The sequence below is a fragment of the Crotalus tigris genome, unplaced genomic scaffold (assembly GCF_016545835.1).
Source record: "Crotalus tigris isolate CLP2741 ecotype Arizona unplaced genomic scaffold, ASM1654583v1 scf7180000018016.4438896, whole genome shotgun sequence".
NCBI classification, from domain to species: domain Eukaryota; kingdom Metazoa; phylum Chordata; class Lepidosauria; order Squamata; family Viperidae; genus Crotalus; species Crotalus tigris.
In genome coordinates, this window is record NW_024096778.1 from 2,462,824 (window position 1) to 2,490,823 (window position 28,000).

A 28,000-nucleotide genomic window follows, 5' to 3' on the forward strand; every position below is an offset into this window, starting at 1 on the left:
AAAAATGTGTGGGGGGGGGAGTTGTAAAAGAGGACACAAGATTGTTTGTGTCTCACAATGACCACTTGATATATAGAAAAGAGAAAGAACTCTCATAAATCTTTAGCTGTTCTATACCGCATGGAGGAAGAGGTGATTAAAGAGTTCTTTAACAGGGCCTTAATTTATAAGGAAGACAATAAGCAAAGGGTATAATAAAGAATATTTGAGATGTAAATGTTTTGAACTTGCTGTGTGTCATGCCTTACTACTGATTATAAATTATGGGGGTTGAAATCTCACATATCTGGAGGGCAAAGAAAGAGAAAATTGGAATACCTGATGGCTAAAATATCATTTGGCTCCCCAAATACCATCTCTTGGATGAATTGGAATAGAAGCAATCTTAAACTACATACAAAGACAGCAACTTAAGTGGTTTGCTCACCTGGAGACCACTAAAAACTAAGCTGCTGTAACTGCTCTGTCTCTAGGCTCAAAGACCTCCCACTTTTTGTGGTACACACTGAGGCAAAATGAGACAGGGGGGGGGGAAACAGACCTAAGAGAGAGGGACAATCTGCCAGTCATCAGAAAGGGAACTGGGATTCTGCCCAAGTAGACTGCTTCAACTTGCCATTCTTTGGATGATTTGCCCTGGATCACTGTACTTTGGATTCATCTACACTAGGAAAAGCACGTCGTGTATATGTCATGCTACATAAACCATCTTGATTTATTTCTTAGATATGGTTTACTTGAGCTAAAATATCAGACCAAAAGTATACAGATCCTGTTGGTTCAAAGATACCATTAGACTACTTGAGAGCCACACTGAAAAAAATGGGTGATACCAACATCCATTTTATCAATGGGTTTGGTGTTTTAAGGGGACCTTCAACATGTTCAAAACTTAAAAGCGCCCATTATACTCTTTCACTTGATGTCAGGTCCAAAACCAAGAATGGCAAATGGTGATTATTTCAAGCTAAGTTCTTTATTGTTTTATACCTACAGACAAAATCTTGCCAGACTCAGCATTGTAGTCTCTGCATCTACAATATAGTATGCAAACTACTAGGGAGGAGCTGCCTTCACCCTCTTTCTCTCACATGATATCTGGGCTGAGTTGCCTCTTACTGCTCTGGGTTCATCCCTTCCCTCCTGGGGTCCCCACTTCCTTACTCCATTCCATCATACCTGCTAGCTTCTAGTTTTGGCCCTACCTAATATGAGAGTTGGGGGAATCTTCCAAAAATGATGCTAGTGGCCCTCTTGTGCCCCCTCAAGACACGCCTGTTGCACCTGTTCCTTAGAGCATTCGGTAAAATTGTGACATGTATGCTTTTAAAAAAAGAAGCCAAATATTACTGAAGCTTTTTACTACTTCTGCTTTAACAAGGGGCTTGAAACACAAAAGGAATTAAACAAAGTGAGAGTTACAGTTAGAATATAAACTAGGTTTGGCTTACTTTGCATGATGCAGAAAACAATAAGCACAATTTATCAGCCATAGCAGCAACACTGAAAAAGAAAAAAGAAACCTGTAATTGCATAGAGCAGTGGTGGTGAACCTATGGCACGGGTGCCAGAGGCGGCACTCAGAGCCCTCTCTGTGGGCATGCGCGCCATCGCCCCAGTCCCAGGCCTTCAGCTGGGTTTTATAAAACCTTTTCGCTTTAGGCCTCTGCCGCCATGTACAAAAAAAAAAAGGTTCAGTCAATTTCAACTTCTTGCGGGAAAAAAAAGATCTTGCAAAGTTGGAATCGATTGATTGAACTTTTTAGTCCCACCCAGTCTGCCGTTAACACTGCAGCCACACCCACCCAATGGGCTACACCCACCCGGCACCCGATGATGCATAAATGGGTTTTGGGTTGCAGTTTGGGCACTCGGTCTCTAAAAGGTTCGCCATCACTGGCATAGAGCTAGCTGATGTGTCTCGACTCTCTGCTGAAGTGCAAGGGAAAATCAGCCGCCCACTCACTCAGTTCATTATTCTTGAACTTTTCTTTTGACACCTCTTGTTCCCCTCTGTCCTGTTTTATTCTTTCTACTGTGTTGGAATAACAATGTGTATGGATGGTTTCCCACTTGCCCTTGCTTTTCTCAGTGCAATAGATTCTCGAGCTTTACTGATTGCATCCTTAATTCATATGCTGAATTCCACCATGGGTTATTTGCAAAACGGAAGCAATGCACGGACAGAGACAGGAACATATACATGTACACTAATAGCAAACGGAGGAAATTACAAGGTGTTCTCCAATTTTGAGGGAGATGCTATTTCTGTTATTGGCCTTCAGATAAACTGCCTCAGCACAAGCCAGGCTACTACAATTTTCAGAGATCTTTTGACTGGGATGTATTGAACTATTTATATTTGCGCCGTCCCTATGTTCTTTCATTAATCACAATAACAAGTCTTCTATTTCTCTACAGAACACGCTAACTCTAATTATCTCTCTGCAGCACAGATGTTTCCTCATTTAGATGTTTGCTGTGTGGCTATTTGTCACTTTGATTTCACATAGATTTCAGTTTGCATTATATTACTCTAATATGTTTGCTGCATCTGAGCCTCCAGGGGTTAGTACGTCCTCTCTGGGTACCAAAAAGATGAATGTGGCCTAGATAGGTGCCTGTACAAAACTGTGCAGGGAGTGTTCTGAAGCGATCTAATGCTTTGGGCTGCAATTCTGCACACATTATACTTATTTCCCTGGCAAGGCCAACCTGAATAAAACATTGTCATCAAATTATTACTTACAACAATATCTGGTAAATGATAGATATTCGGCATATTCTTTCTATAATGAAAACAAAGGAGACCATCAAGAATCTGATTGTGTAATGACAGTGGAAAATATTGAACTGGGCAATTGAATTTTCCAGCGATGGCTTTACTCTTTAAAAGTAAATAATCCCAAATCACTTTTGTCTTTCTGCAAAATTCAGATTGATAAAGTTCTATAAACCCATTGCTTCTAAGGCTTCATTTGCAGTCCAAGCCTAGGCAAATTCATGGAGAATAATGTGACATGGATTCAGGGGTGCTAACTCTCATGAAAGAATGTCTCAAACTGAAGTCTAAGCACAATTACAAGGGAATGAGAACCAATGAATGAAATTTAAGTTTTGGAACTGCAGATGCTAAGCAAATTTATGATCAGTACTCCAGTACATATTAGGATCTTTTTGTATTAATTTTAAAACTAAATTTTAATCTATTTTATATTGCATGTTTGTATAATTCTGATAAATGTTTATTTTAAAAATCCCTATAGTTTTCATGTGGGCTTGCTATCAAGTAAATGTCCATGAGATTCCAAACTAACTGAAATCCTTTTGTCTTTGTGTCCACCATCTATTTCACTGAAGAACAAGAAATGGGATTTGAACCCTCTCTCCAGAGGGAAAGACTGGCAACTCCCTGCTTGGAATCACATAGTAGGCTAGGTTGATTCCCTGTGTATCTAACTACCCATTTTTCCTTGGTAGCCTTGCTATTCTCACATGTTTATGTTTATGTTAGAATAGAGATCCCGTTCCCACACAAAAGTAGCTGTTAGTTAAGGCATCTCCCCAAGAGTTCCCATGTCACCTGAGCACAGACCTTCAGCACAATTCTAGAGAATTTAGAATTTCTCTACAAAAACAGCCAGTTTTTGCTTTCCAACTCCTTCCTGCAGGAGCACGGGATACATATGAGATGGCATGGCTTCCAACATCTATCCTAGATATTTTCTTCTCTAAATTAAAAAAAGTATATAAAAAAGGTGAGCCAACATGTTAAAAAGTAATTGGGATACCAGTCAAATCAGGTTCCTGGGAGGAGTGCCAGACTCAACTAACTTTGCATCCTGCAACTGGGGGGGGGGCATACAAAAGGAGGGGGGACAAAAAAATTCTCAGAGAGGTGTTTTCCTAACCTCTTTCAGCATGATGCTTGAACTTCGACTCTCTCCTGGCTTAAGCAGGCAGTCTCTGGTTTTGGAGCATCAGTTCCTCACAAGCTATAAAGCTGCAGGGTTATGGATAAAGAGACACTGAGGTTTATACTTAAACTAATTTAATCTAAAGGCAAAGCAGCTTTGCCTACTTGAGCAAAGCATGCAATCAAGTAAATATACTACAAACTGAACTCAGTTTCTCAGATATACTGTGCCTGGACTTTGTCTTTTGAAAGACAGAAGTGGAAAAACAGTCCACCTTGTTCATTAGACACCAGGCAGTCCACTGAATTATCCATTACTTACTTAAATGTCAGGATAATTTTAATAAAGGAGAGTGTTAATAAAAGATACTTTTAATCTTTTAATTTCAAAAGGTTAAAAGTACCTTTTAGTACTTTAAACACCAATTATTTTTACCCAGGTATAGAGTTTCTCATAATTTTGATTACAATTACCACTGCACCTTGCTTATTTATTTTTGCCTATATATTCATTCATACATACATACATACAGTGGCTAAAACGTCATGGATATGTATTCCAGGTCCTCCTCTGGAAAATTGCTTAAAAGTTTACGAAAGACTTTCTTGGGAGATAAAGTCAAATCCCAGTGTTTCTGATCAACTTCAAAAATTGTTCCAGGATGGAAGGTTATTTAATCAGAACTCCTGGAAAGTAAGAGAATTCATTTTTTGTCACTCACACCATGATGCAAAGAAGTTGGTCTCCTATTTGGAAGTTGGTATTCCCCGTGCAGACATCCTCATAACCCCCATTACATAACCTTGCTCAGAATATGGTCTGTGCACACGGAAGAACTTTTTTTTTTATCACCATGAAGAGGCAATATCCTCCCCCCCCCCCGTGCTATTAAGTTTTAAAACAGGATGTGCTATTTTGCCAACCGCAATTAAGCCAAATAAACTGCTAAATGCAGGCAACAGTGAATCCCAATAAAAACAGGAATAATTTACGCTCATTTAGATTACTTCCAGATGAAGCGTTTATGGGAAACTTGCCTTATTCCTCAAGGCGTATTGTGTGGACGTGGGGGGGGGGGGAAGGAACTCTGTGGCTGTCATGTTCCTTTTGTAGGCATTCTGGATTTCTTCTTATACAAGCGTTACGTTAAGGGGGGAAAATCGGAACAGCTGCAGTGTTTCGCCCAGAAACGCTAAGAAGCGCCTGGCTGAAAACAGTTCTACATTTGTGTGAAAGCGCGGTGGGTTTGGGATTTTTTTTTTTTTTTTGAACTCATATTTCCGATGTAAAGAATGCGTTATCTCCCTCCTCCAAGGCTGCTGCAGGGAAGAGCTACAAAGAGCTTCTCCTCCAACTCCGAAGGCGGGCGGAAGGACGGAAGGAATCTTAACTCCAACGCCCCCCTTGCCTCCACCATTTCTTCCCTGGTTCTCCCTCGGCCGCTCCCGTTAACAACTGCGGGGAAGAGAGGGCGGGCAGGTTCCCAGTTAAGTCCTGTAGGCAATCAACCCTCCTCCACTTCTTTCTCTCTCCCCCCCCCCCGCTTTGGACGTTTGCCCTGTTCAGCCCCCTCCTTCCAACACAATAGCCGAGCGGCTTTAATCGCTCGGCTGTTTGGCTGAAGATCAATACCGGCATTTTTCTTCCTCAGGAGGCGACTAATCATCGCCACAAGCCGGCTCCTGCCTCTCTCTTTGGATCTCCGGAGTTGATCAGCACGTGAACCTCCCCTGCCTATTCTCCACAGAACCCGCAGCGAAAGGGACGAGAGAATAAAAGCGGCGGCTGCAAAGCCTCTCCCGAAGAAGAAGAAGAAGCGTCTACTTCCCACCCCTGCGCCGCATCAGACCCGAGGGGATCCCTCCCCCTCTCCCCCCCCCGCCCCACACGCACACACGAGCAGAGCCGCCCGGAGAAGCAGCTTGCCGCCCCGTAGTCTCCCTCCCGCCGGAGCTTCACTTCTCCGCCTGCTCCTGCTGCTCCGATTGCGCCCACCGGGACTCCGACGCGCTTCCAGGGACGCCCTTCGGGCAGGGCCGGCGGAGGGGGAGAGGAGGAGGCGGCAACGGCGCCTGGAAGAGCCCGTCACCCTCGCCGTTCCGTTCCCCTCAGAGTCCCACCGCTCCGGGAGTGGCGAAAGCGCCAGGGATGCTGAGCGGGAAGCGAGGAAGAAGGAAGCAGCGGGAAGCCTGAAAGAGGCGGCAGAAATCCGGAGGGGCTCCTGGAAGCGGCCGGGGCGCGCGTCCCTCTCTCCGCCTCGCTTCGGGCTCTGGCCAAGAGAGCCGAGAGTTCCGGGAGGGTCCCGCCTGCCCTGAAGCGCCTCGCCCGCGGGAGGTCACCGGCCCGCCGCCCGCTTCGCCCGGCAGGCTCGCAGAGCGGGGCCCCGATCTTCCTCACCGCCGCCCTCCTCCCTCTCCAAGGTGTTGGGACCACGGCGGCCGATCCCCTCCCCTCCCCGCCCGGTGCCCGTCCGCCTCCGCTGCGCCGAGCTTCCCACCGCCAGGAAACCGGGGCTCCCGCCTTGCGCCCTGCCGCCCGCTCCATGGCGAGGGCAGCACCGGCTGAGTCTCCGCGCCGGGGGAGGCGGCGCCGGCGGGGGAAGCCCGGGGCCCGCTCTCCCCCGCTGCCACTGCCGCTGCTGTGAGGGCTGTAGCGCTGGCGGCGCCCCGGCCGGCGAGGCAGGGGGGCGGCGCGGCGGCGCCAGCATGAAGTCGCTGATCTTGAGCCGCTTCCTGGTGCTGCTGCCCTGGGTGCTGCTGGTGATCCTCATGCTGGACACGGACGGCGGCAACCGGGCGCCCCGTCCGTCCTCGTCCCACCTCGCCCGGCGGCCGCAGCCCGCGCCTCACCAGGAGGCGCCTCGCCGGCGGGAGGCCGAGCAGCCGCCGCCGCAGCAGCAGCAGCAGCTGCCTCTCATCTATGCCATCACGCCGACCTACAGCCGGCCGGTCCAGAAAGCCGAGCTGACGCGGCTGGCCAACACCTTCCGGCAGGTGGCGCACTTGCATTGGATCCTAGTGGAGGACTCGGCGATCGGCACCGAACTGGTCAGCCGCTTCGCCGCGGGGCTCGACCGACGGGGCGGCCCCCCCTGCACCCACCTGCACGTGCTGACGCCGCGCAGGTACAAGCGCCCGGGCCAGCCCAGGGCCACGGAGCAGCGCAACGCGGGCTTGGCCTGGATCCGCCAGCGGCACCAGCATTTGCCGGCCCCGCAGCCGGGGGTGCTTTTCTTCGCCGACGACGACAACACCTACAGCCTGGAGCTCTTCGAGGAGGTAACGGAGGAGGGAGAGGCGAGCTTCGCTAAGGATCGGTCCCCGTCGAGCAAGGGAGACCCCCGACTTCAGCGGGGCTCGTTCCGTTAGAGATCCTCGGTGCTGCCTCCCAGCTTAGGAGCGTTTCGCTTTTCCGGAAGAAACTCCGCACCGGTCGGGCAAAAACTCTCTTTCGCCCTTCCCTTTGCGGGCCTTCAAGTTGCCTCTTGGACGAACCGTTCCGCCCCAGCGCTTCCGCGGCTTTGAATCCCTTGCAGGCGGCGTCGCGATCCCGCGAGGTTTTTCTCTCGTCCCGCCAGCCCGTTCTCCACCCGGGGCTGCTGGCGGGGCTGCCAGCTCAGACGGACTGGCCGGCTGGCTTTCCTTAAGCAGCCACTGTGACCCGCGCATTCCCTTGTGCTCCCTCCCCTCTGAATCAGATCGGAGGCGTAAAACTTAATTTCAACGCCAGTGTTGTGACCAGTAAAAACAAGGGGATAGATTTTTTTTTTATTTGCAAAGTATCTAGCAAAGGGATCCTTCCTTCCTTCCTTCCTTCCTTCCTTCCTTCCTTCCTTCTTTCCTTCCTTCCTTAGATTTTAACTTCCACTTAAATTTAGACTCCAGGCACTGCAGTTAGATTTAATTGCAATACCCTTTCCTCACTCCAAGCCAAAGCCTCAAACATTAGGGATACCCATTATACAGTATCAAGAAACAATTGGTCACCAAATTGCCTTTCATCTTTTTCCTTCAGCATCATCTTATTACAGTATTTCCATCTCCCAAGCCTTTAGCGGTATTATGCAGACATTTTCTGCAGTGTTGGCAGTGGCAGTTTGATGTTTGTTTTTTTTAAAGAACCAAGTTTGATGCCTTTTCTCTTGCTGAAGTAACTTCCCACAAAAACCCTTACATTAAGCAAACATTTTTTAAAAAAAATTAACATAGGACTTTGAGATTTGTAAAATATTTTTAACTATTACTCATTTCTCTTTCTATCCTTTCCCTTTACACATGTGACTGATTACTTTCTTTTCTGCAGAGACTTCCTGACAGTTTTGTAGGCTTGATGGTGTGTGTGTGTGTATGTGTGTGTGTGTGTAAAGGCTTTCCCCCTCTTCTTTGATGGCCATTGTTTCCCAAGAGCAAGTTTTGTTCATTCTTTTAAATAAAAGTTTGGGACATATTTGGGAAAGAACTGGAAGAAACAAGAAGTTAGATAGCCACCATCAATCCCCCCCCCCCACACACACATACACATACACATGTCCTTCTGGCAGGAAAAAACCTTTTAAAGGAGAGATATCAATGCATGCAGGAATAAGTAAGATTGATCAACTTCAGCCAGCAAAATGTGCAGTTTGTAAGAGTTGTCCTGTCATAAAATGTATATATTCTCTAATATATACATTTTAAAAAATCCCCTCCCCCAGTTACAGGTGAGTAGACTACAAATCCCATCTGCATAGGTGAGGATCCTCATGTGTCCGACAAAACTGGGTGGCATTTCTTTTCTGCTTTGGTGAGTCTAGATAGCGGCAAATTTCTTCTCTTCCCCCCAGCCCCCCACCCCATCTGCATGTAAACAGTTTCCTCCTTTTTTTTTTTTTTTGCAAATAAGTGCATTAAGAATTGATAGATTAAATCCAGGCACTGCGGAAAGACGCAGAGCACACTGAGTGCCTGAGTGCCCAAGAGCCTCTTCCGAAGGCTGTTCAACTCTCCCGATATGTGTTTAGGGTTCAAAATGAGTTCGGGTCTCTTTCAGCAGGCTGCTTTTGGCAGGTGCTGCTCCTCCCCTCAAGAGCTTGGCTTCCCTTCCTTGTGCAGCAGCTTCTGGCTCTGAAGCTTTCATTGAAAGTGGCTGAAAAGGAGAACATTCTAGCTGATTTGTTTTCTTTCCCATTAAGCTGTTGGAGGCTGCTTGGAACTCTTGAATGCAGCCAAAGTTCTGGCTGTTCATTTCTTAGTTACCCGCCTCTCTGGATGCCTTTTCTTTTTGAACTGGTGATTTACCGTGAATACATCTCCCACATTGGGTTGCATTAAAAAAAAACAAACAAAAAAAACTCCCCGGAGAGACAACCTCCACTTCCTCAAAGCCTAAATGAATATGCAGCTGAGGACTAGCAAAGAGACCATACAGATCCACTGAGAGCTTGGCTGAGTAAATATGCGAGGATAGAACCTGCCTTTTCCTCTATGGTTAACCATCTCGCCTCTTTTCTTCTTCTTCTTTCAATTCAACAAGGCTTTTATAAAAACAAGAGTTTAAGGGAGAGTCTCTTCAGCATGCTAAGTATTGGCTAAATGGCAAGGCTAACCCCTGTCCCCCACACACACAACAAAAAAGGTCACTTTTGCAAAGCTTTGAGAGACTACTTGCCTTCTATCTCATTCATCTTTTTAGTATATTGAGGAAAGGCTGGTGCATTGTAAAGGCAAGCCTTGGCATTGGCTGTCATCTAAGAATGCCTCTGGGCTCCATGGGGGCTGAGGCTTTCTTAGATCGTAAGACAAAAATGGTGGATGGCTGCAGCCCAGGGATTCAGTGAATGATTGCCTAGAAAAAAAAAAGGAGACTGGTGTTGATTAGGAATGTCCTGGAGTCTCCTGGCTAGAGTCCATCCCAAAGGGGCCAGAGGAGACGGAACAAAGCAAAGACAGCTTTTTAAAAAACTTGTCTCAGTGTATTTTGTCTCAATAAAGGAAAATATTTGTAGCTCAGAGTTGAAATGAGGGGTCTTTGATGCTCTCTGGTGTTGGTTTTATTTTCTTGTTTCATGACCCACACTAGGTTACATGATCAATGCTGGTGCTGTACTAGCCTTGATGATGTTACCTAGTTTGGTTAATGAAACATCTATATTTTGTCTTACAAGGTTGGTCAGGTTAGTTGACTGTTTGTTTGGGCATGGAACATTCTTGTGGAACATTCCTGAACAGAGGCACTTTTAATTTATTTGTTTCCCCCCCTGCAGGTTACTCTGGGAATTGTAGTTTAGAGAAAAGTTGAATTAGATGTAAGAGAACAGTATTCTCTGTATCAGGGGTAGGCAACCTTGGCTCTTTTATGACTCAATTCCCAGAATTCCTCTAGGTAACATCATCAAGGCTAGTACAGCAGTAGCATTGATCATGTAACCTAGTGTGGGTCATGAAACATCTGCAAGAAAAAAGCCAAGACCAGAAAGCATCAAGGGCCCCTCATTTCAACCCTGAGCTACAGAATTCTGGGAGTTGAAGTCCACGAGTCATAAAAGAGCCAAGGTTGCCTACCCCTGCTGTATATTGACCTGGCACCCTTTCAAAATAAATATATGACAACTCTTTGAGAATGTCACAAGCATCCTACATTCTTATTAGAAAGAAGGTGGAAATTGGTTTTTTTTTTTTTTCAACTGATCATCAGGATTTGTGTTGGCTACAGAAAGCCTGGGAAATAGTAAAAATTTCTGAGTCATTGCCTTTTCTGCCTCCAAGACCTGAATCTATTTACAAAGCAGTATTGCTTTTCTCTCAGGATATAAACCCCCCCCCCTAAATTCTGAATATATCCTGTTTGGCAGGGATCCAGCTGAACTGAAAAATAGGTGAATGAGAGGAAATTGATGTTCCATCCTTCCAAGAGCAATTTCGAATGTTGATACCCTCACCAGCCATTATCAAGGCTTACCAAAGAAAAGATGTTTAACATTCTCATGACCTATTTCTGCCTTTTCTTAGTGAATGGATTATGAGCTGTAGCTTTCAAGCTAAATGAGTAAAGTGAGATTCCTTCAAAACATTTATGCATTGCTGCTACTAAATTTAGCAGGAAACTAACTAGTTTTTTTTTCTCAACAATTTGCTTAGGAGAGGAGAGTATTAAACCTTCTCCCACAATTCTATGCCTTATGCTTTGTGTGTGTGTGTGTGTGTGTTAGAAAAAATGGGAATAGGGACTAAGCATCTCTTCTGGAGCAATATCTGGTTTGCATGTTTAAATTTTCATTTATCTATGAAAAACTATTGAAATGTGCAGAGTGGAATATTGTATTTTTCTTTTATTAAATATCCATTCTAAGGATTTAAGAGTTTATCTTTCTGAAGCAAACAAGATTTTTGTTCTAGGTTAGAATAGAATAGTGCTGGAAGGTACCTTGGAGATCTTCTAGTCCAGCCCCCCGCTCAAGCAGGATAACCTATACTAGTGGTGGCGAACCTATGGCATGCATGTCAGAGGTGGCACTCAGAGCCCTCTCTGTGGGCATGTGTGCTGTTGCCCCAGCCCCTCCTCCCCCCACAGCCCCCTCCTCACCAGCATCCCCCCTGGGGGAGAGTTCCCCCTGGGCACGGATGACGTGGAGCAGCACAGCCAAGCACATGGCAGCCAGGCAGCGGGAGCAAGACTCCACCCTCACGCCCTGTCGCACAAAGATGATGTGTGGAGTGTGGAGGACGTAGCCACCATGGCGCTGCTGGGCTGCCTGGGCGATCTGCAGTGGGCTGTGGAGGCAATGCGTGGCCCTGTGGGTGGGTAGGTGGGGCAGGGGCAGAGCAGTTTTTGGGCACTAGGTCTCTAAAAGGTTCGCCATCACTGACCTATACCATCTCAGACAAGTGACTATCCAGTCCCTTCTTAAAAACCTCCAGTGATGGAGCACCCATGCTTTTTGAGGGCAAGCTGTTCCACTGGTTAATTGTTCTTTTGGTTTACAGTGACAATAAGAATATTTGATAAACTGGAGAAAATCCAATAAACAAAGCTGTTTGGAAAATAAAGCACATTAAAATTACCGTATTACTGATCAGTTTTCTACAATGATAGGGTATAATTCGGGATCTCAAAAGAGTTTTATACTTTTTATAGTAGAATTATAGCTCCATCATTTTTAGCCTAGTGATCATTTTCAAATACTGAAATATATAATGTTGTACCTGTTTATACATCTATATTTATTCATTTAAGAATAGGATATGTTTTGATCGTAAATTGTGAAGAATTAGGTGATGGAGGACAATTCCATCTCTGGCTTATTAAGAATCTTATTAAGATTCTAGTCTTTTGAATGAGTTTAGAACTTTGTAGATTTCATCTCAGGATATTGAAGCAAGTTGCTTGTGGCTTGGTTGAAAGTCTGTTCATTACCATGGAGAAATTAAGGAAAATTGTTAAACATTAGATGAATGAAGGAAAGCAACAAAGAGGAACAAAAGGAACTGCAATCAGTTCGACACCATATTGGACACTTCTAAAGAAAATAAAGATTGATCTTAAGCACTTTTACATATAGTAGATTTGTCAAAAATTAGTCTTGTTGGATAGTCTCATTTCAATTTTCTTTATAGCTATTATTCTTAGTAGACAGTGGTAAGGTCTTGACTTCTGCAAAACATTTGATAAAGTGTCCCTTGACATTCAGATGAACAAACTAGTTAAATATGGGTTGAATGGTAGTGTTTATACAGTGAACCACAGCTAATTCAAACAATAGCCATCAACAATTTCTTCTTTATAAAACTGAAGTGAGTTATCAAGTGCATTGCCTCAGGTTTAATCATTAAAATTTTTATAAATGATAATACTTTTCTAGTGTCCAAAAAGATGCCACACAAAAGAAATTTAAGAGCTGTTCTCAATTGTTCAAGAATGCAGTATGCAAAATAATGAATTCAAATTATATATTCCAATGAAATGTTAGATGAAAAATGTCTTTAACAATAGGATAATGAGACAAAGAAATTAGTTACTGAGTATTTTCACTGCTTTAACTTCAACCCAACAACCAAAATGGTTCTAGAATTCTGTGAATGTGTAGTAGCTCCTGCCCCCAAATCTGAAAAAGTACGTAATATTTTTGTCTCTGAATGTGTTTGTTTTGATAAAAGTTCACAACAGATTGAATGTGCTACCTCACTTACCTCACTATCCATTTGTTGTACTAATAATCAATTCCTGAATTGGAGTTGAATGGTTGCCATGGTAATCTGAGTCCCGTAATTCCAATTTGAGTTCTCTGTCTCGGTCTTACCATCTGTATATAGTCTGACATAACTCAAAGTTGTCTTTTGAGAATAGGAAACACCAATTATAGAACATAATTCTAGCATGACATTTTAAAAGACTAGAAGGAACACCATCAGGGTGTTATTTATGATCTAAAACCACAGGTATCTGTTGATTGTTTGGCTTTATTACTGTAGTAGTGCTTTAGAACGTTAAAAGTACTGAACATTTGTGGTGAGCTGCTGTTTTTCAGGAATCATAGCAATAGCACTATATATCACTTCATAGTGCTTTACAGCCCTCTCTAAGAGTCAGCCTATTGCCCCCAACAATCTGGGTCCTCATTTTACCTGCATCGGAAGGATAGAAGGCTGAGTCATCTTTGAATTGGTCAGGATTGAACTGCTGGCTTGGGCAGTGTTAGCCTGCAAAACTAGATTCGAACCATTGTGCCACCATGGCTCTATTATCACTTTATTGCTGGTAAAGGTAGAACCCATATGTTCCATATAGCAGAGGTCCCCAATCTCGGCCACTTTATGACTTGTGGACTTCAACTCCCAGAATTCCTCAGCCAGCCATGCTGGCTGAGGAATTCTGGAAGTTGAAGTCCACAAGTCATAAAGTGGCCAAGGTTGGGGACCCCTGCCATATAGTATTGTAGAAATGGAGAAGCTGTCATTCTTTCAGTGTTACCTGAGCTATAGGTAGTCCTTAGGTTACAATGGCAATTGGGACCTGAATTGCTCTTGATGTGATGCAGCACAATGTCAGACAGTCACATTATTTAGTGATGGCCTTTCTAGCAGTCCTGGATGCCATGGTTAAGTGTTAGTGAGGGTCACAGACGGTCATTCTCACATTCCCACGTAACATTACACTCAGTGGTCATCTGAAAGCATCTCTTGCCTTTGAAGGACTGAGGGTCCTGGGTGGGAGAGACTAAGCTGAGGATGGTTGAGATTGGTGTAGGGAGCTTCTGGGAGACGTGATCACCATTTGAAAGTTTCCCAGTAAGCCTCCAACAGCCAAGGTCAAAGTGGAAGCCATCAGGAGGTTGCAAGTCACAGTCACATGTGAGCCTCACCTAATGGCCACCTGGTGCTCACTTAATAACCACAAGTAGGGACTGCCAGAACTGCTGTGGCTAAGTGGCCCAACAGGTGATGTTTCACTTACCAGCCACTTCATTTAGTGACCAAAATTCCAGTCCCAAGTAGGATCATAACCCGAGGACTTCCTGTACTCTTTTGCAGCACTTGTACATAGAATCCCAAAGTGCATTGTTGAGATAGAGTACGTAACGTGGCTTTATTACACAGCAATACAACAAGTATACACACTGGACACACTGTTTCAGGCTATAATCCAAATGTTAACCCTCCCCCCCATAACTCTGTACAATATTAACAAAAACTGGATAAACTCCAAATCTATTTCTAAGCAGTTTTAATATCTTATCACCCTAAGAAGAATTTAAGATGTTCTTTCCTTCTAATCAGGCCTGAATGATTGATGATGGTCTTGCAAGTTAAGCCAAAGGAAAGTCAGGAAGCCGGGTATACAGTATGTGCTAACTCTAACATTTATTATTCATTTTGTACATTGCCTGACTCCCAAGAGGGTGTGTAGTAATCCCAAGCACATGTCTCAGTTTTCTTTAATACTATTCATGATGTCTCCTTGATATAACTTCCTCCTGGGCCCATGTTCCCCTGCACAGACCATGTGTGATCCTGTCGTCTTCCTTTTATCTCTAGATTGGTGGGAACAATTCTATTATAAGTCATCCTGGCGTCCAGTATGGCTTCATTTTTACTGTCTCCCTTTATAAATAAGTGCAACTTAAGTATCTTAAGATGAGTTATGCATTGCTGCTCAGTGATTTTTTTTTTATGCTGAAGTAATATGGCGGCTGTGTTTTTAAAAACATATAAATGATGAGATGCTTTATTCATTTTCATTGACAAGAAAATATCAGGCAACATTTTAGAAATATACTAGATAAAATATTTTCCAGAGAATAAATGAAATAAGTCCTCCTCAGACTACCCTCACATTTAAAACGAATAGATAATTTCTGCATGATTCTTAAATTATAAAAAATATGAACGGATCTTCTCATGTTTGGCCCTTGCTGGATATGGATCTGTAAAGGCCAACACTGTTTATTCAATTATTCCCACTTTCTTTATTCTTTAAGCATCAATTCACTCCCTTTTAAAAAATGTTAATTTTCAGTTCAGAACAATAGAAGTAATTTTATCTAGTGGTTTTGGTCCCTATTTACATTACTTCAATTAGCTGAATTCGGTAGCTACTAAAATTTCCTCAAGTTCTACTTGGAGAAGGAGACTTATTGTAAAAATGTTAATAATACTTGTATTATATCTCTAGGTAGAACCCTAAAAAAAGGTAAATAGATCACGTAGATTGCTACATAGAAGTAATTCAACTTAACTACTGAAGTCCAAAGAAACTTAGCACAAATTAAAATCATGATCTATTCAAGCAAAGCTTCTGGTAAGTTCTGTTTTCTCTGGAGTGCAAATCTCTACTCATAAAAGAGCCCAGTTTTATCAATCTCTGTAACCTCAAGGTTTCAGGCAGGAGTATCTGTCTCTCTTTTACCTGGAAATGAGAGGGAGCCAGAACAGGACCTGTCCCATATTAACCATGGCCTCAACTATTAAGTTTGCCTCCAAGTTCCAAAAGAAAGCTCCCATGTGAAAAACAGTTATGTATCAGAGTAAATGGGGACTGGATTAAACTTTAAGTGTTTTACCTCTTCTACAGAAAACCATTTGTCTTTCTATTTCTGTATCAGAAGTAAACACATTTTTATTTTCTTTGCTTAAGTAAGAATTTGCAAGAACCCAACAGTTCATTAGCGAGACTGAGCTTGAGAGAAACTGAGTCGTGCCTATTTTTCCAACCTTTTTTGGCTGCAGTTGTTTTGGTACAGTCATTAAGTGAGTCCGATCTCCCCCATTGACTTTGCTTGTTAGAAGCCCCCTAGGAAGGTCATGACCCAAGGACGTTGCCACTGTTGTAAGTACATGCCAGTTGCCAAACAACTGAATTTTGATCACAAGACTATGGGGATGTTGCAATGGCCATAAATGCTTATGACTAAAAAAGTCATAAGACTTTTTTCAGTGCTGTTGTAATTTCTGATTGTTGTTAAGAATGGTTGTTAGTCAAGGACTACCTGTAGTAAGTGATATGAAAGCAACAGGCGAGTAAAGATTAGCAGTTGCCTGAATTGTCGAAAATAATTGCTTTTGAATTAAGGGAAGCTACTTTTCGAATGACAAAGGAGCCAAAAGGTAACAGTAATTGGTTTGTCATTTGTTCATTTTTATGTGACTCTTCCTTCAGAAAGAGTCCAGAGCTCCATCTGAAGAAGAACCATTCATGCTTTCAATCCTGGGAGAAAATATCACACAAAACAAGAGAGAAAAATAGAAGCCAGCCAGAGGGACCTAAAAAGGTGTTTTGTTTAAAAACTGAATGAGCAGATGGCTCTTTGGTTCAAGGTTTTCATAGACATGTTTATTATAATCTACTATGTATTTGTTATACACACAGGCCTGCAGGAAAGTGTGTCTGTGTTCACAATGAATGAAGAAAATGGCTGTACATTGGGACATTGAAAGCTGAACAAGCATTAAGAGCTAAGAGAGAAATCTACGTTTTATAAAATCAGCTGAAACAGAATATACTTTTCTGTTTGTTAATAAACCAGATTTTGATTTTTCAGGGTTCTTTTTTTAACGGTGCTCTCTTTTTTTATGTTTGTAAAGCTCCATACCAAATTGGTTTTCGAGGAAGGTTAAATAATGCATGAGAGGTTTACCCAAATGCTCGTATTCTTGCATTTTATTAAGTACAAGAGGCCAGCACAATGTTTTATAATGCCTTGGTGGCAATAATACTTCCAAGGCATAGTGTTTACATCTTAAATATTTAATACAAAGAATTATCTGTTTACTAACCTTTAAAAAAATGTCTCTTTTGAATTGACTTCATGTCTGTGTAATTTTCTTGACAATTTTATGGGAAAGTTTTGCTGTTGTCTTCTGGGATATTTGTTGGTGCTCTTCTGTACGACTCACTGGTTTATGACAAACGTAGTCCTCTTGAAGACATCTAGACACGGATTGTTGGCATAATCCTTTAATGATATGGTTTTTAAAATGAATCTTGCACTGGCAAAGGATTAGACCAGGGGTCTTCAAACTTGGCAACTTTTAGGACTTGTGGACTTCAACTCCCAGAATTCCTCAGCCAGCTGGCTAAGGAGTTCTGGGAGTTGAAATCCACAAGTTTTAAAAGTTGCCAAGTTTGAAGACCCCTGGATTAGACTTAATGATCTCCAAGGTTCAGGCCAATGATTACGCTTTATTATTTTGTGAATATAAAAGTTTACAATGATCTCCCCTCATTCTATGAAAAAATAGAATGTTATCTTTTTTTTTTCTTCCATTCAGTTATGTCAATTGTCAGAGTCTGCACTTTTCTTGGCAAAGTTTTTCTAGGACTGGTTTACATTTGCCTCTTTCCTTGGGCTGAGAGAAAGTGACTGGCCCAGAATCACCCAACTGACCTCGTGTCTAAGGTGATACTAGAACTCTCGATCTCCCAGTTTCTAGCCTGGTGAAACTAGTTCTTATGATCATTTTAGATATGATATACCTTTCAGAATAGATATCACATCCTTTATTTAGTAAAGTTGAACATTCCCTCTGTAGATCTAAGTCATATAAATGTGATTTCCAAAAACATCTGATCACGCTAGAATGACTGCAATAAATCTAACAATTTAGCACTTCAGAACAAGCTGCCCAAGCATTGTGCTTGACTGCTTGACTCTTCTAGTCATCCTCTAAACTAAAACACGGGTGTCCAACCTTGGCTGGCTGAGGAATTCTGGAAGTTGAAGTCCACAAGTCTTAAAGTTGCCAAGATTGGACACCCCTGCTCTGAAGCCTTTATTTCTTTTTGCAACTAACTGCAGCTACTCATTTGCCCAAAATCAGAATTATTGGTAGTGCTAATTAGGTTTAGAACAGCATTTCTGAATCTTGCCAACTTGAAGATGTGTGGACTTCAACGCTCAGAATTACCCAGTTGGGGTGCTGCCACATCTTAAAAGTAGCTAAGCTTGAGAAAGATTGCTTTAGAGAAAGGCTTGTGGTTATTATGTTTTCCTGAAACAGAGCTGGGAAACTTCATAGTTAGAATGTATCTGGAAGGTATTAGGTAAGGAAAGTGACGCTACTTAGAACCTGTCGTTAGAAAATTGTGACTATTCTTTCTTTGTAAAGAACCTGTTTTGAAAAAGATATTCTGCTTTCTTCCTTTAGATGCGTACAACTCGCAAAGTCTCTGTATGGCCCGTAGGGCTAGTGGGGGGCCGACGCTACGAGCGCCCAATTGTGGAAAAAGGCAAAGTTGTTGGCTGGTACACTGGTTGGCGGGCAGGTAGGCCTTTTGCCATTGATATGGCAGGTGAGTATCTCCTCAGAAATCTCAGCAATTAGTGTAGAAATGGGCATAGATATTAACACTTCTAGTTATTGAAATAATAAGTATAAGCCTGCAAACTCCTGGATCTTATAGTGAGCAGAATCACTTAGAATTCTGGTGATTTCAGCTTTTAAAATGCTTATTTATCAGCAGTACCTTTCTGATCCGCAAGAGGTTTAAGAAGTTTGTAGAAATTTATGGGATTGGTATCTTAATAAACTATGGATTTTAATTCAGTAACTTTAACTGTCTTTTATTGTCAGGAGCATCCTGGCAAAACTCTTTTAATTCTCGGGGAATTCTGAATCAAATTGAACTGAATCACAGATTTTTGGACATCTTGGCCAGCACATCCGCTAGACCCACCAAAAACCAGTTTTATTCTATCTGTGTTGATGCTGGGTTTTTTTGTTTTTTTTGTTTTGTTTTTAAAAGAATCCCTAATCTAGGAACTGCCTTGCAAACCAACACACTGTTACCAATATTCCACCAACTAAGAGGCCCTTGCTGTGACTTTTAAGTTTAAAAACTGCTAGTTCATCAAAAAGATGAATAATTTTGCACAAGCTGCCAAAAAACATGGTTGAAGTGACTTGTAGGCAGATAATAGCTTGAAACGCTTTGCTTAAAGGAGAAATTGACAATAGCTAGCAAAGCAGGAACACTTCAAAAATTAATCTTGTCAATCTTCAGCCGTATCGCAGGCTGCATAGTTAGCCTGCATGCTTGGTCAATCTCTTGTATATGCTAAAGGCATTTCGAGTGCTGTCTGAATTGCTTTTGATGCAGTCACAGATCTATGCCTGCACAACTATAAAGTTTTGAATTTTGATTCATGGGCATGTGGCTAGAAAAGTGGTGAGCATGGAGGAAAGGGCCGTACAGACATACGGTTTATATTTCCTGCTTTGCAATTTATTCATGCATTGTTGGTGAAACGATCTGGCTTATTAAAAACTTTCTATAGAATGCTTAGCAAATTAAAATAATAATAGCGGGAAAATTGCTGAGGGTTACTTCACTCCAGCATCAGCTTCTGTACTTTTTAATTATGAATATTATTGAGCAAATTGAAATGGGCTAATGTCCTAAGCTATAGTTTGTTTACTCATGTTTATTGAATAAACCATAATTTGTCAAATTTCCACAACTTATATTCTCCCTGTCCTCAGGCTCTTATGCTATGAAGGATTCTATAAATGTCTTTGTCTTCATTTAAAATTGTTTTGGGAAGACTGTACTGAAAGACAGGATATAAACAATCATAATAAGTAAGTAATAGGCAAAGCCATAAAATATTTGTAAACGATGGCTGAATTTATGTAACAAGCTATGCCAAAATTAACAAAATCACATTATGACCTAGTTAGTACAGTGTGTATCAGGTTTATAGCTTTCATTCAGTCGTAGAAGGGACTGTCAAAATTCTTAGGTGGATACTGTGTGGAAGCCAACTTGGAACCTGATTGAATGTAGGCTGTTAGATGCATCAATGCTTCATAAAGACTCCTCGGGGATTAGATTTGTATGACTTCCCTGATCAAGCTGCTCCCTTGGTAAGATGATTTATCCCCTGTGCTGATGGTACTTGATAACTGATGGCCCACTGAACTGGCAGTCGGGCCAGTTCCCAACGAAGCCAGCTGATAAACTATTGGTGTTTGGAAGTAGAAAGGACAGACTCAGGCTCCTACCTTATTCAGATGACATAGCTTGAGGCATGAAGAGTCAGTTTAGCTCTAAAAAGTTCCAAGTTAATAATAAATAAATAAATAAATAAATAAATAAATAAATAATGAAAAAAGTTGGGAGGGACCTTGGAGGTCATCTAGTCCAGGGATTTTCAACCAGTGGCACGGGTACCACCTGTGGTACATTGGCACCTGGGAGGTGGTACGCAAGCATCCTAGAAAAGTGTAACGGGGGAGGAGAATGAGCTGAACTGGTGGCAGCACTGCACAAGCCTGAGCAAGAGATGGCTGGAGCTGCAGGGCTGTCAGGGCTCAGCGGAAGCGCCAGGATAGGCGCTTCTTCGGGATTGTCAGGGCTCAGTCGAAGCGCCAGGATCAGTGCCAGGCTCCAGCTGGAACTCGGCACTGATCCTGGCGCTTCTGCTGAGCCCAGAAGAAGTGATCAGCTGGAATGTTGCAGCATCTCCAGGGTCTTGTGATTTATATTTAGATGCTTGACAACTGATTCATATTTATGACGGTCACAGTGTCCCAGGTTTATGTGAAGTGACCAAAACCTGCTGCAACCACCCAGCAGACGGGGGGAATAAAAACCAAACACCCCCCCACCCCACCCCCGCTGCCAATCCTCAACAGAAATGCTCACAACATGAAAACCTCAGACAGGAGGAAAAGTGCCACCGGGCAGGCAGGCAGGCAGGTGTCTTGCTTGGCTGTGGCTTGGGGTGGCAGTTTTTTCAGTGCTATTGTAACTTCGAACAGTCACTAAGTGAACTGTTGTAAGTTGAGGACTACCTGTACTTTATCTTTTTTTTCCTTTGGGGGGGGGTCATCAAGTTTTTGACACCTTGCTAGGTGACTGGTGGTACTCGGATGTTGCCATATCTTAAAAGTGGTACAATGGGTGAAAAGGTTGAAAAGCCCTGATCTAGTCCAACCCGCTGCTCAGGCAGGAAATCCTATACCATTTCAGACAAATGGTTGTCCAGTCTCTTCTTAAAAACTTCCAGTGTTGGAGCATTTACCGCTTCTGGAGGCAGGTTATTCCACTGGTTAATTGTTCTGTCAGGAAGTTTCTCCTTAGTTCTAGGTTTCTTCTTTCTTTGATTAATGTCCATCCATGGCTTCTTGTCCTGCCTTGTTTTAGAATAACATTGATTACTTCTAGGTTAATTTCTAGAACAGTGGAAGGTTGGTGTTTTTATATAACACCTTACTCTAAAACAGTGGTTCTCAACCTGTGGGTCGGGACCCCATTTGGGGTCGAACAACCATTTCACGGGGGTCGCCAAACAACGCAGTCCGCCATTTTTTTCCCCTTTTCTTTAGCTGTGCTACTCCCTTTTATTCTATTGGCTTTTGAAAGCCAATAGAATAGACTCTCTTGAATAGAGTCTAATTCTATTGGCTTTCAAAAGCCAATAGGACTTGTCCAGGCTGTCTCTGCCCTGCTGAGCCCGCCGAAAGTCACATTCTGCAAACGGTGCTACACCAGTTGAGTAGTCCTCAACTTACGACCGGTTGAGTAGTCCTCGACTTACGACCGGTTGGAGGTCGCGGCATTAAAAAGGTTGAGAACCACTGCTCTAAAACCAGATAAAGATGTTACTTGAACACAGTTGAACCCAGCCATTGTGTGGGTTCAATATATATTGGAAGATGTAATTAGTTGTGCAATGTCTGGGGATATTTTTTCTTCCTTTTGGCAGAGTTGTGAAGATGATTTCCTGTAGACATGTTCCAGGATGTTTTTAACACTGTTATGTTTTTCTGCTTCTTTCAACAGCTCTAGAATTTTCATTACCTGAATATTAACATGTGCAGCAAAAACAATTGTCGCAGATTGTAGCTCAGATTTCACACATTAATTCCTATATTAAGTAGGTTGTTCATAAATGAAGCCAAACGCCATCTTGAACTTCCCACTCAGGACTTAACAGGGGAAGAGTTACCCCCTAAGCATCTGGTACTAATTCTTGTTATTTTTTAAAATTAATAAGACTATTAAAGATATATTTAACTCTTAAAGTTTTGAAAGCCAGCTGGTTGCCTTCAGGCTGCCATTACCCTATACATAAAGCTGCAGCTTTATTTGAAAGAATGCAGACTACCTACTTGTCTGAATAATGGCTGTAAGGAATTCTGTGCATAATGATAGGAGACTTAATCAGAATGCTGAGTCCAAGCAATACCTTGAAGATGATAAAAAGAAAGTAATGTTCATCAGTCAGGAGCAACAGAATATTAAACATTTCCCTGAACTAATTTTTCATTCTCCTTCCCTTGTCAGTCCAATCACCTTCCTTCTCTTCCTCCATAAGCTCTCCCTTTCATCTTAAATTGGAAGTAGAATAAATACTACTTCAGAAGAACTAGTGAAAAACACCTATTAAGAGACGATGCAGTACTAAACTTTGCACACCCAACATGATGCTGAGATGTCGTGCAAGAAATTGTACAATGTGTTACTCAGATGGCAGAACTTTATATTTCAAGTTGTTTCTAATTCATAACTCTTGTAGATGGGTTCCATTACAGCTAACAAAATGGATGCAAGAATAAAAATATTGGTGAATGCAGGCAATCACTACTTGTGTTCTTGTATCTTTTAAGGACTTTCTGATGTCTTAACAGCAATGTACCTTGTAAAGATTGTAGTCTTTAGCGATAAGCTTTTTTAAAAAGCAGCTCCATACCAATTTCAAATTTAAGAACCAACAGATCCAACAAGGATCTCATCATATATGGATTACTCTGTTTCAAATGTAATGTTCTTTCAAAATATATTCATTTAAATGGTATTAAAGTTTGCCATACTCCTCACAATTAAAGTCAAAAGCTTTAACCTAAATAATGTTAAGGATAAAATGCCATTTTTATTCTAGAGCTGCACAAAATTTTCTGGACTATGGGCTACACTTATTTCGGGGGATGGAAGGCATATGGTTACTTTTCTAAAAATACTGGGGCCAAGAGAAAAACTAGATTTGATTGCATTTCATTTGCATTTAAAATCAGTTAAGATAGAATATAGCTAATGAGATTATTTTCAAATCATTTAATACATTTTTTTTAGTGTCATTCAAATGTATAATTTGGTTAAGGTCTTAAAGGTTGTGACTCTACAGAGAAGAGATCAGCAACAGATCAGCTTTTATTGAAAGGAAAGGTTAACGAAACCAGAGGTACTCTGTAATAAACATTAACCAAATTACAGAATAACAGTTGGAAAGGACCTTGGAGGTCTTCTAGTCTAATCCCCTGCTCAATCAGGAAACTCTATTCCAGGGGTGTCAAACTCAAGTTTATTGAGGGCCGCATCAGCATTGCGATTGTCCTCGGGGGGCCGGGTAGATGTGGCCAGGGTGGGCACAGCCTACTGGGTGGGTGTGGCTGGAGTGGGTGTGGCCTACTGGGTGGGCGTGGCCAGCTCTACATCGTTCGCGTCAAGGGTGCCTGTGGGGGCCTGGGCAGGAATGGGACAGATCTTAGGATCTCTCGTAGAAGGGGGTGGGACCAAAGCAAGTGCCAAGGCATGGTCCACTGGAACAGCCTGCCGAAACCCCTCCCCCAGAGCCCATCAAGCCAGATATATGAAGTAGGCGAGGGCCATTTGCTGGCCACTTCCAGGTGATGGTGCATTTCTTCATTCCTCACAAAGGGTGACACCTCCCCAATGCACACCCAGAGGGTGGGGCCAACGTGGCAGGGGCCGGTCCCTTGCTGTTTCCAGACGGCCTTGTGGAGCTAAAACTGAATGTTTCAGCATAGATGGCCACCACAAAATTGTACATTGGCTCCTGGGCGGCCACTGTTTCCAGGATGGCTTCGCGGGCCACATGAAACCACATTGCGGGCCACATCTGGCCCCCGGGCCTTGTGTTTCACATGTCTGCTCTATACCATTTCAGACAAATTGTTGTCCAATTTCTTCTTAAGAACCTCCAGTGTTGGAGCATTAATTTTTAAGACTCTGGTTTTGTATCACTTAAGAATTGCATCATTTAAGGATAGGCTATTTCATATATTAAAGTAGGGATGACATGGATTTTGGTTTTAATGTAAATGAAAAAAATGGTCTGCATGTAAATTCATTCAGTCACATTTATTTTTGTTTTAATGGTTACATTTACCTTCGGCTTAAATTTTAAATTAATTACAAAGATGGTGTCAGGGAAGAATCATTGGTTGGTCTCATCTTTTTAAAATTCACATTTCCCCTCCAGCCAGCCTTTTGCTCATATGGAAACTCTAACTGCTTATGATGAATGTCACTATACTTTAACAAACCATATAAAGTTTTAAACAGATATGGAAGAACACAGCTTGTAACTTTTCAGAATAAAAGTGGCCTGTAGCATACCAGTCAGTTTGCATATGTAACAATATGATAGACCAGGGGTAGGCAACCCAAAACACTTAAAGAGCCACTTGGACCCGTTTCCCACCAAAAACAAAACACTGGGAGCCGCAAAACCATTTTGATATCTAAAATGAAGATAACACTGCATATATCCTTTTTTACCTTTATTATAGGTGTGTGTGTGTTTGTGTGTGTATATGTATGTGTGTGTATGTGTATATATATATATGTATATGTATATGTATGTATGTATGTATATATATATATATATATATATATATATATATATATATATACATACATACATACACACACACACACACACACACACACAGAGGTAAAAAAAGGATATATGCAGTGTTATCTTCATTTTAGATGTCAAAAGGGTCTGTCTCTCTCTCTGTCTCTCTCCCTCTCTATCTGCCCTTGGTCTGCCACTCCTCTTCCCCCGCTCTCTTTCTTTCTCTCTCTCTCTTTCCTCTCTCTCTCTCCCCCCTCTCTCTTTCTCTCTCTCTCTTTCTCCCCCCCCTCTCCTATCTGCTGCTCACCTGACAAGCTTCAGGCTGTTGTCCAACAAGATCAGGGGTAGGCAACCTCGTCTCTTTTATGACTCATGGACTTCAACTCCCAGAATTCCTGAGTCAGCCTAGCTGGGCTAGCTAGCTCTCTCCTGCCCTTCCTGCTTCCTGCAGAGACGCAGCAAAGGGAGGAGCTCCGCCCAGAAAGCTTTTCAGCTCCTCGGAGAATACTGTGAGTGCACTCTCTTTTTTTTATACACACACACACACACACACACACACACACACACACACACACACACACAGAGAGAGAGAGAGAGAGAGAGAGAGAGAGAGAGAGAGAGAGCAGGGAAGCACAATTCCTCTCTCTGTCTCTGTCTCTCTCTGCAAAGGCAGAGGAGGCTGGGAGCCGCAGGGGAAGGCTCAAAGAGCCGCATGCGGCTCCGGAGCCGCAGGTTGCCGACCTGTGTGATAGACCATTGTGTGATACTGAGTAAATACTTGGGAATGTATTTGAAATGGTAGGGTTAAACACTCCTCCCCCATTAATTCTAAAGTTCAATAAAATGTTTATAAAATGATTTTAATTATTATTTGATTTCCAAAGGGTTTGCTGTAAGCCTTCAGGTGATTTTATCCAACCCCAAAGCTGTATTTAGACGCCACGGGACACAACCTGGGATGCAGGAATCTGACTTTCTGAGGCAGATTACCACAATGGAGGAACTGGAGCCCAAAGCCAGCAACTGCACAAAGGTACCAATGTTATTTCTACAATGGCCATTAGTCTCCAATTCAACTTGTGGAGAATCAATGCCAACTAATACTTTTGTTCAACTTTTTCCAGGTTCTCGTATGGCATACTAGAACAGAAAAGGTAAATCTAGCTAATGAGCCAAAGTATCACCTGGACAATATCAGAATTGAAGTGTGATCTGTCAGCACAAATGGGATATGCCATAATTAATGGATGCATCAGACATGCTTACCATATTCAGACTGTACAAATTGCTGTTGTACAACTGCAGCCTCTAACAGCCTAATGGAAGACTACTGGCAGATAGCTGAAGAAATGTCTACTTAGGCTTCACTTACTTTGCATGCATTTCTCTGTCCTGCTTTAATTTTCTAACTGTTCACATTTCCTTTACACATGTTCAGTGAAGAGGCGGTAATGCACTGAAGTTATTAGTCTAAAAAAAATGAGAAGCGTTTACGGCGTGGCTTCCAGGTTTATTCCTGAATTTAAAAAGCATTGTTTTTAAGAATAGACACAATTCTTATAGAATAAAATAATTACACAATGTTTATGGATTTCTTTAATATAGGGAAGCAACTGCTTATCAATATGAGGCACCATAAAATGTAAACACAATTTACTGGCAGAAACCTGGATACAACTGCAATGACAAAATTAAATATATAATTTGAGTTACCCTGCATAGATGCTGTGCAGTACACTGCTGATTAATCCTGTACAGTTCTCTGTTGGTCAAACCAGCTTCTTTTGACACGGGCAACTCAAAACAGTGGAAAGAAAATTGATGGAGTAGCAGTTCCCTCCAGGTTTATCTCTCTCTTGTGAGCCATTTTCCCTGCTCATCACACCATTATAATATCACAGTGAAATGAATGATGAAACAAAATCATTATCACACAAGGAAATGCATATTTCAATGATACAAGGTACATTCTTATTTATATAATTAACGTTTTGTTCATACAGTACCTTCTACAGGATCACTGGGTAATTTGCAAGGTGGAGTTTACATTTTAGAGATAGCACTAACATGATACCTATTTCCCTTATATGGAAACAAATGCTCTACAAGATAAAATAATTTGAGTATGCAGTTGGTCGTGTAGCTTTTCTGAAAAGTAAAATTTGCAAAATCAAAACATTGTGGAATGAAGAAAGCTGCCAATGTATTCAACTTGCTTTTCACTACATCAGAATTGAAGTCAGTACAGACCACAACACGGTCAGTTAAGATTACTTTTAAAATGAATGTTTGAAATTGGAGGAACGGGTAGTGTACATGGACAGAACAGGGAAACTAGATGTATTCGGGCATGGAATGTCGGGTCTCTTGATTTAAACTTCTATTGCCTTTTCACTTCCAGAGTTGTGTACTGAGGGTTTGGCCCGAAGAACTTCCAGTCCATCCTGCCATTGTGTTTGGTGGTTGGCCAAAGCCCATCATATTATTGGAACTATTCAGAGTCATTCCAGCCATTTGCTGATTCATCTGTGAAACATACACACAAGATTGTGGTTAGGTGCAGGCATCCAAACATTTCATACTTTATACTGAAGTGCGCATGTGCATGCACGTACGTGCACGGACACATGCACACACATAATATCGATAGGTAGATAGACAGATAGATGACAGAAAGACACTGATGTATTTGCTTACAACATTAATTTCTCACAGCTCAAGGTTTTTAAAAAAAATTAGGTAAGAAACCCCTCCCAAATACAACCTTTTAAAAATGTCTGAGATTTGATTGATTAATATATTTTTATATACTAAGAAAATATAGAGGTAATGTACAGATTGCAATCCATGTGCATATCATGTTTTTCCACTAATGTCCGTATGAAATAATCATGGCTGAGTGATCAATTTTGCAATTTCAATAGCAATGCCGGCATGAAAAGTAAACGTACTCAGGAAACTTGTTTCCTGCCCAGTTTATCAAAGCACTGAAGTAGCACTCTGGCAA

The 28,000-nt window shown here is 42.1% G+C and overlaps 2 protein-coding genes across 6 annotated transcripts in view; one reads left to right on the forward strand and one right to left on the reverse strand.

Moving 5' to 3' along the window:
• Positions 1-5,560: 5,560 nt before the first annotated feature.
• On the forward strand, positions 5,561-26,635 carry B3GAT2 (beta-1,3-glucuronyltransferase 2). 4 transcript variants are annotated; one of them, XR_005557082.1, is made up of 4 exons: positions 5,561-7,195; positions 18,536-18,680; positions 19,871-19,969; positions 22,176-23,658. XR_005557082.1 is itself a non-coding variant. In XM_039346711.1 (4 exons), exons 1-4 carry the CDS (start codon positions 6,623-6,625, stop codon positions 26,202-26,204), a joined length of 954 nt encoding a protein of 317 aa, XP_039202645.1. In that variant the 5' UTR covers positions 5,561-6,622; the 3' UTR covers positions 26,205-26,635. The 4 variants fall into 4 exon arrangements, 3 of the variants coding, with proteins under 3 accessions (XP_039202645.1, XP_039202644.1, XP_039202646.1); XM_039346711.1 differs by lacking the exons at positions 19,871-19,969; positions 22,176-23,658 and adding exons at positions 25,878-26,026; positions 26,118-26,635; XM_039346710.1 differs by lacking the exons at positions 19,871-19,969; positions 22,176-23,658 and adding an exon at positions 25,878-26,635.
• SMAP1 (small ArfGAP 1) overlaps positions 26,559-28,000 on the reverse strand; it is a 61,180-nt gene continuing 59,738 nt past the window's right edge. For both annotated transcript variants that reach the window (XM_039346708.1, XM_039346709.1), the window contains one exon: positions 26,559-27,519. In XM_039346708.1, the coding sequence (XP_039202642.1) occupies positions 27,385-27,519 (135 nt within the window). In that variant the 3' untranslated portion in view covers positions 26,559-27,384. The remainder of the gene's footprint in view (positions 27,520-28,000) is intronic.

Coding starts and splice junctions, on each gene's coding strand:
- B3GAT2 (XM_039346710.1), top strand. CDS start 6,623: ATGAAGTCGCTGATCTTGAGCCGCTTCCTGGTGCTGCTGCCCTGGGTG. Junction 7,196..18,535: donor GCCTGGAGCTCTTCGAGGAG/GTAACGGAGGAG, acceptor TTCTTCCTTTAG/ATGCGTACAACTCGCAAAGT. Junction 18,681..25,877: donor TTTTGCCATTGATATGGCAG/GTGAGTATCTCC, acceptor TGATTTCCAAAG/GGTTTGCTGTAAGCCTTCAG.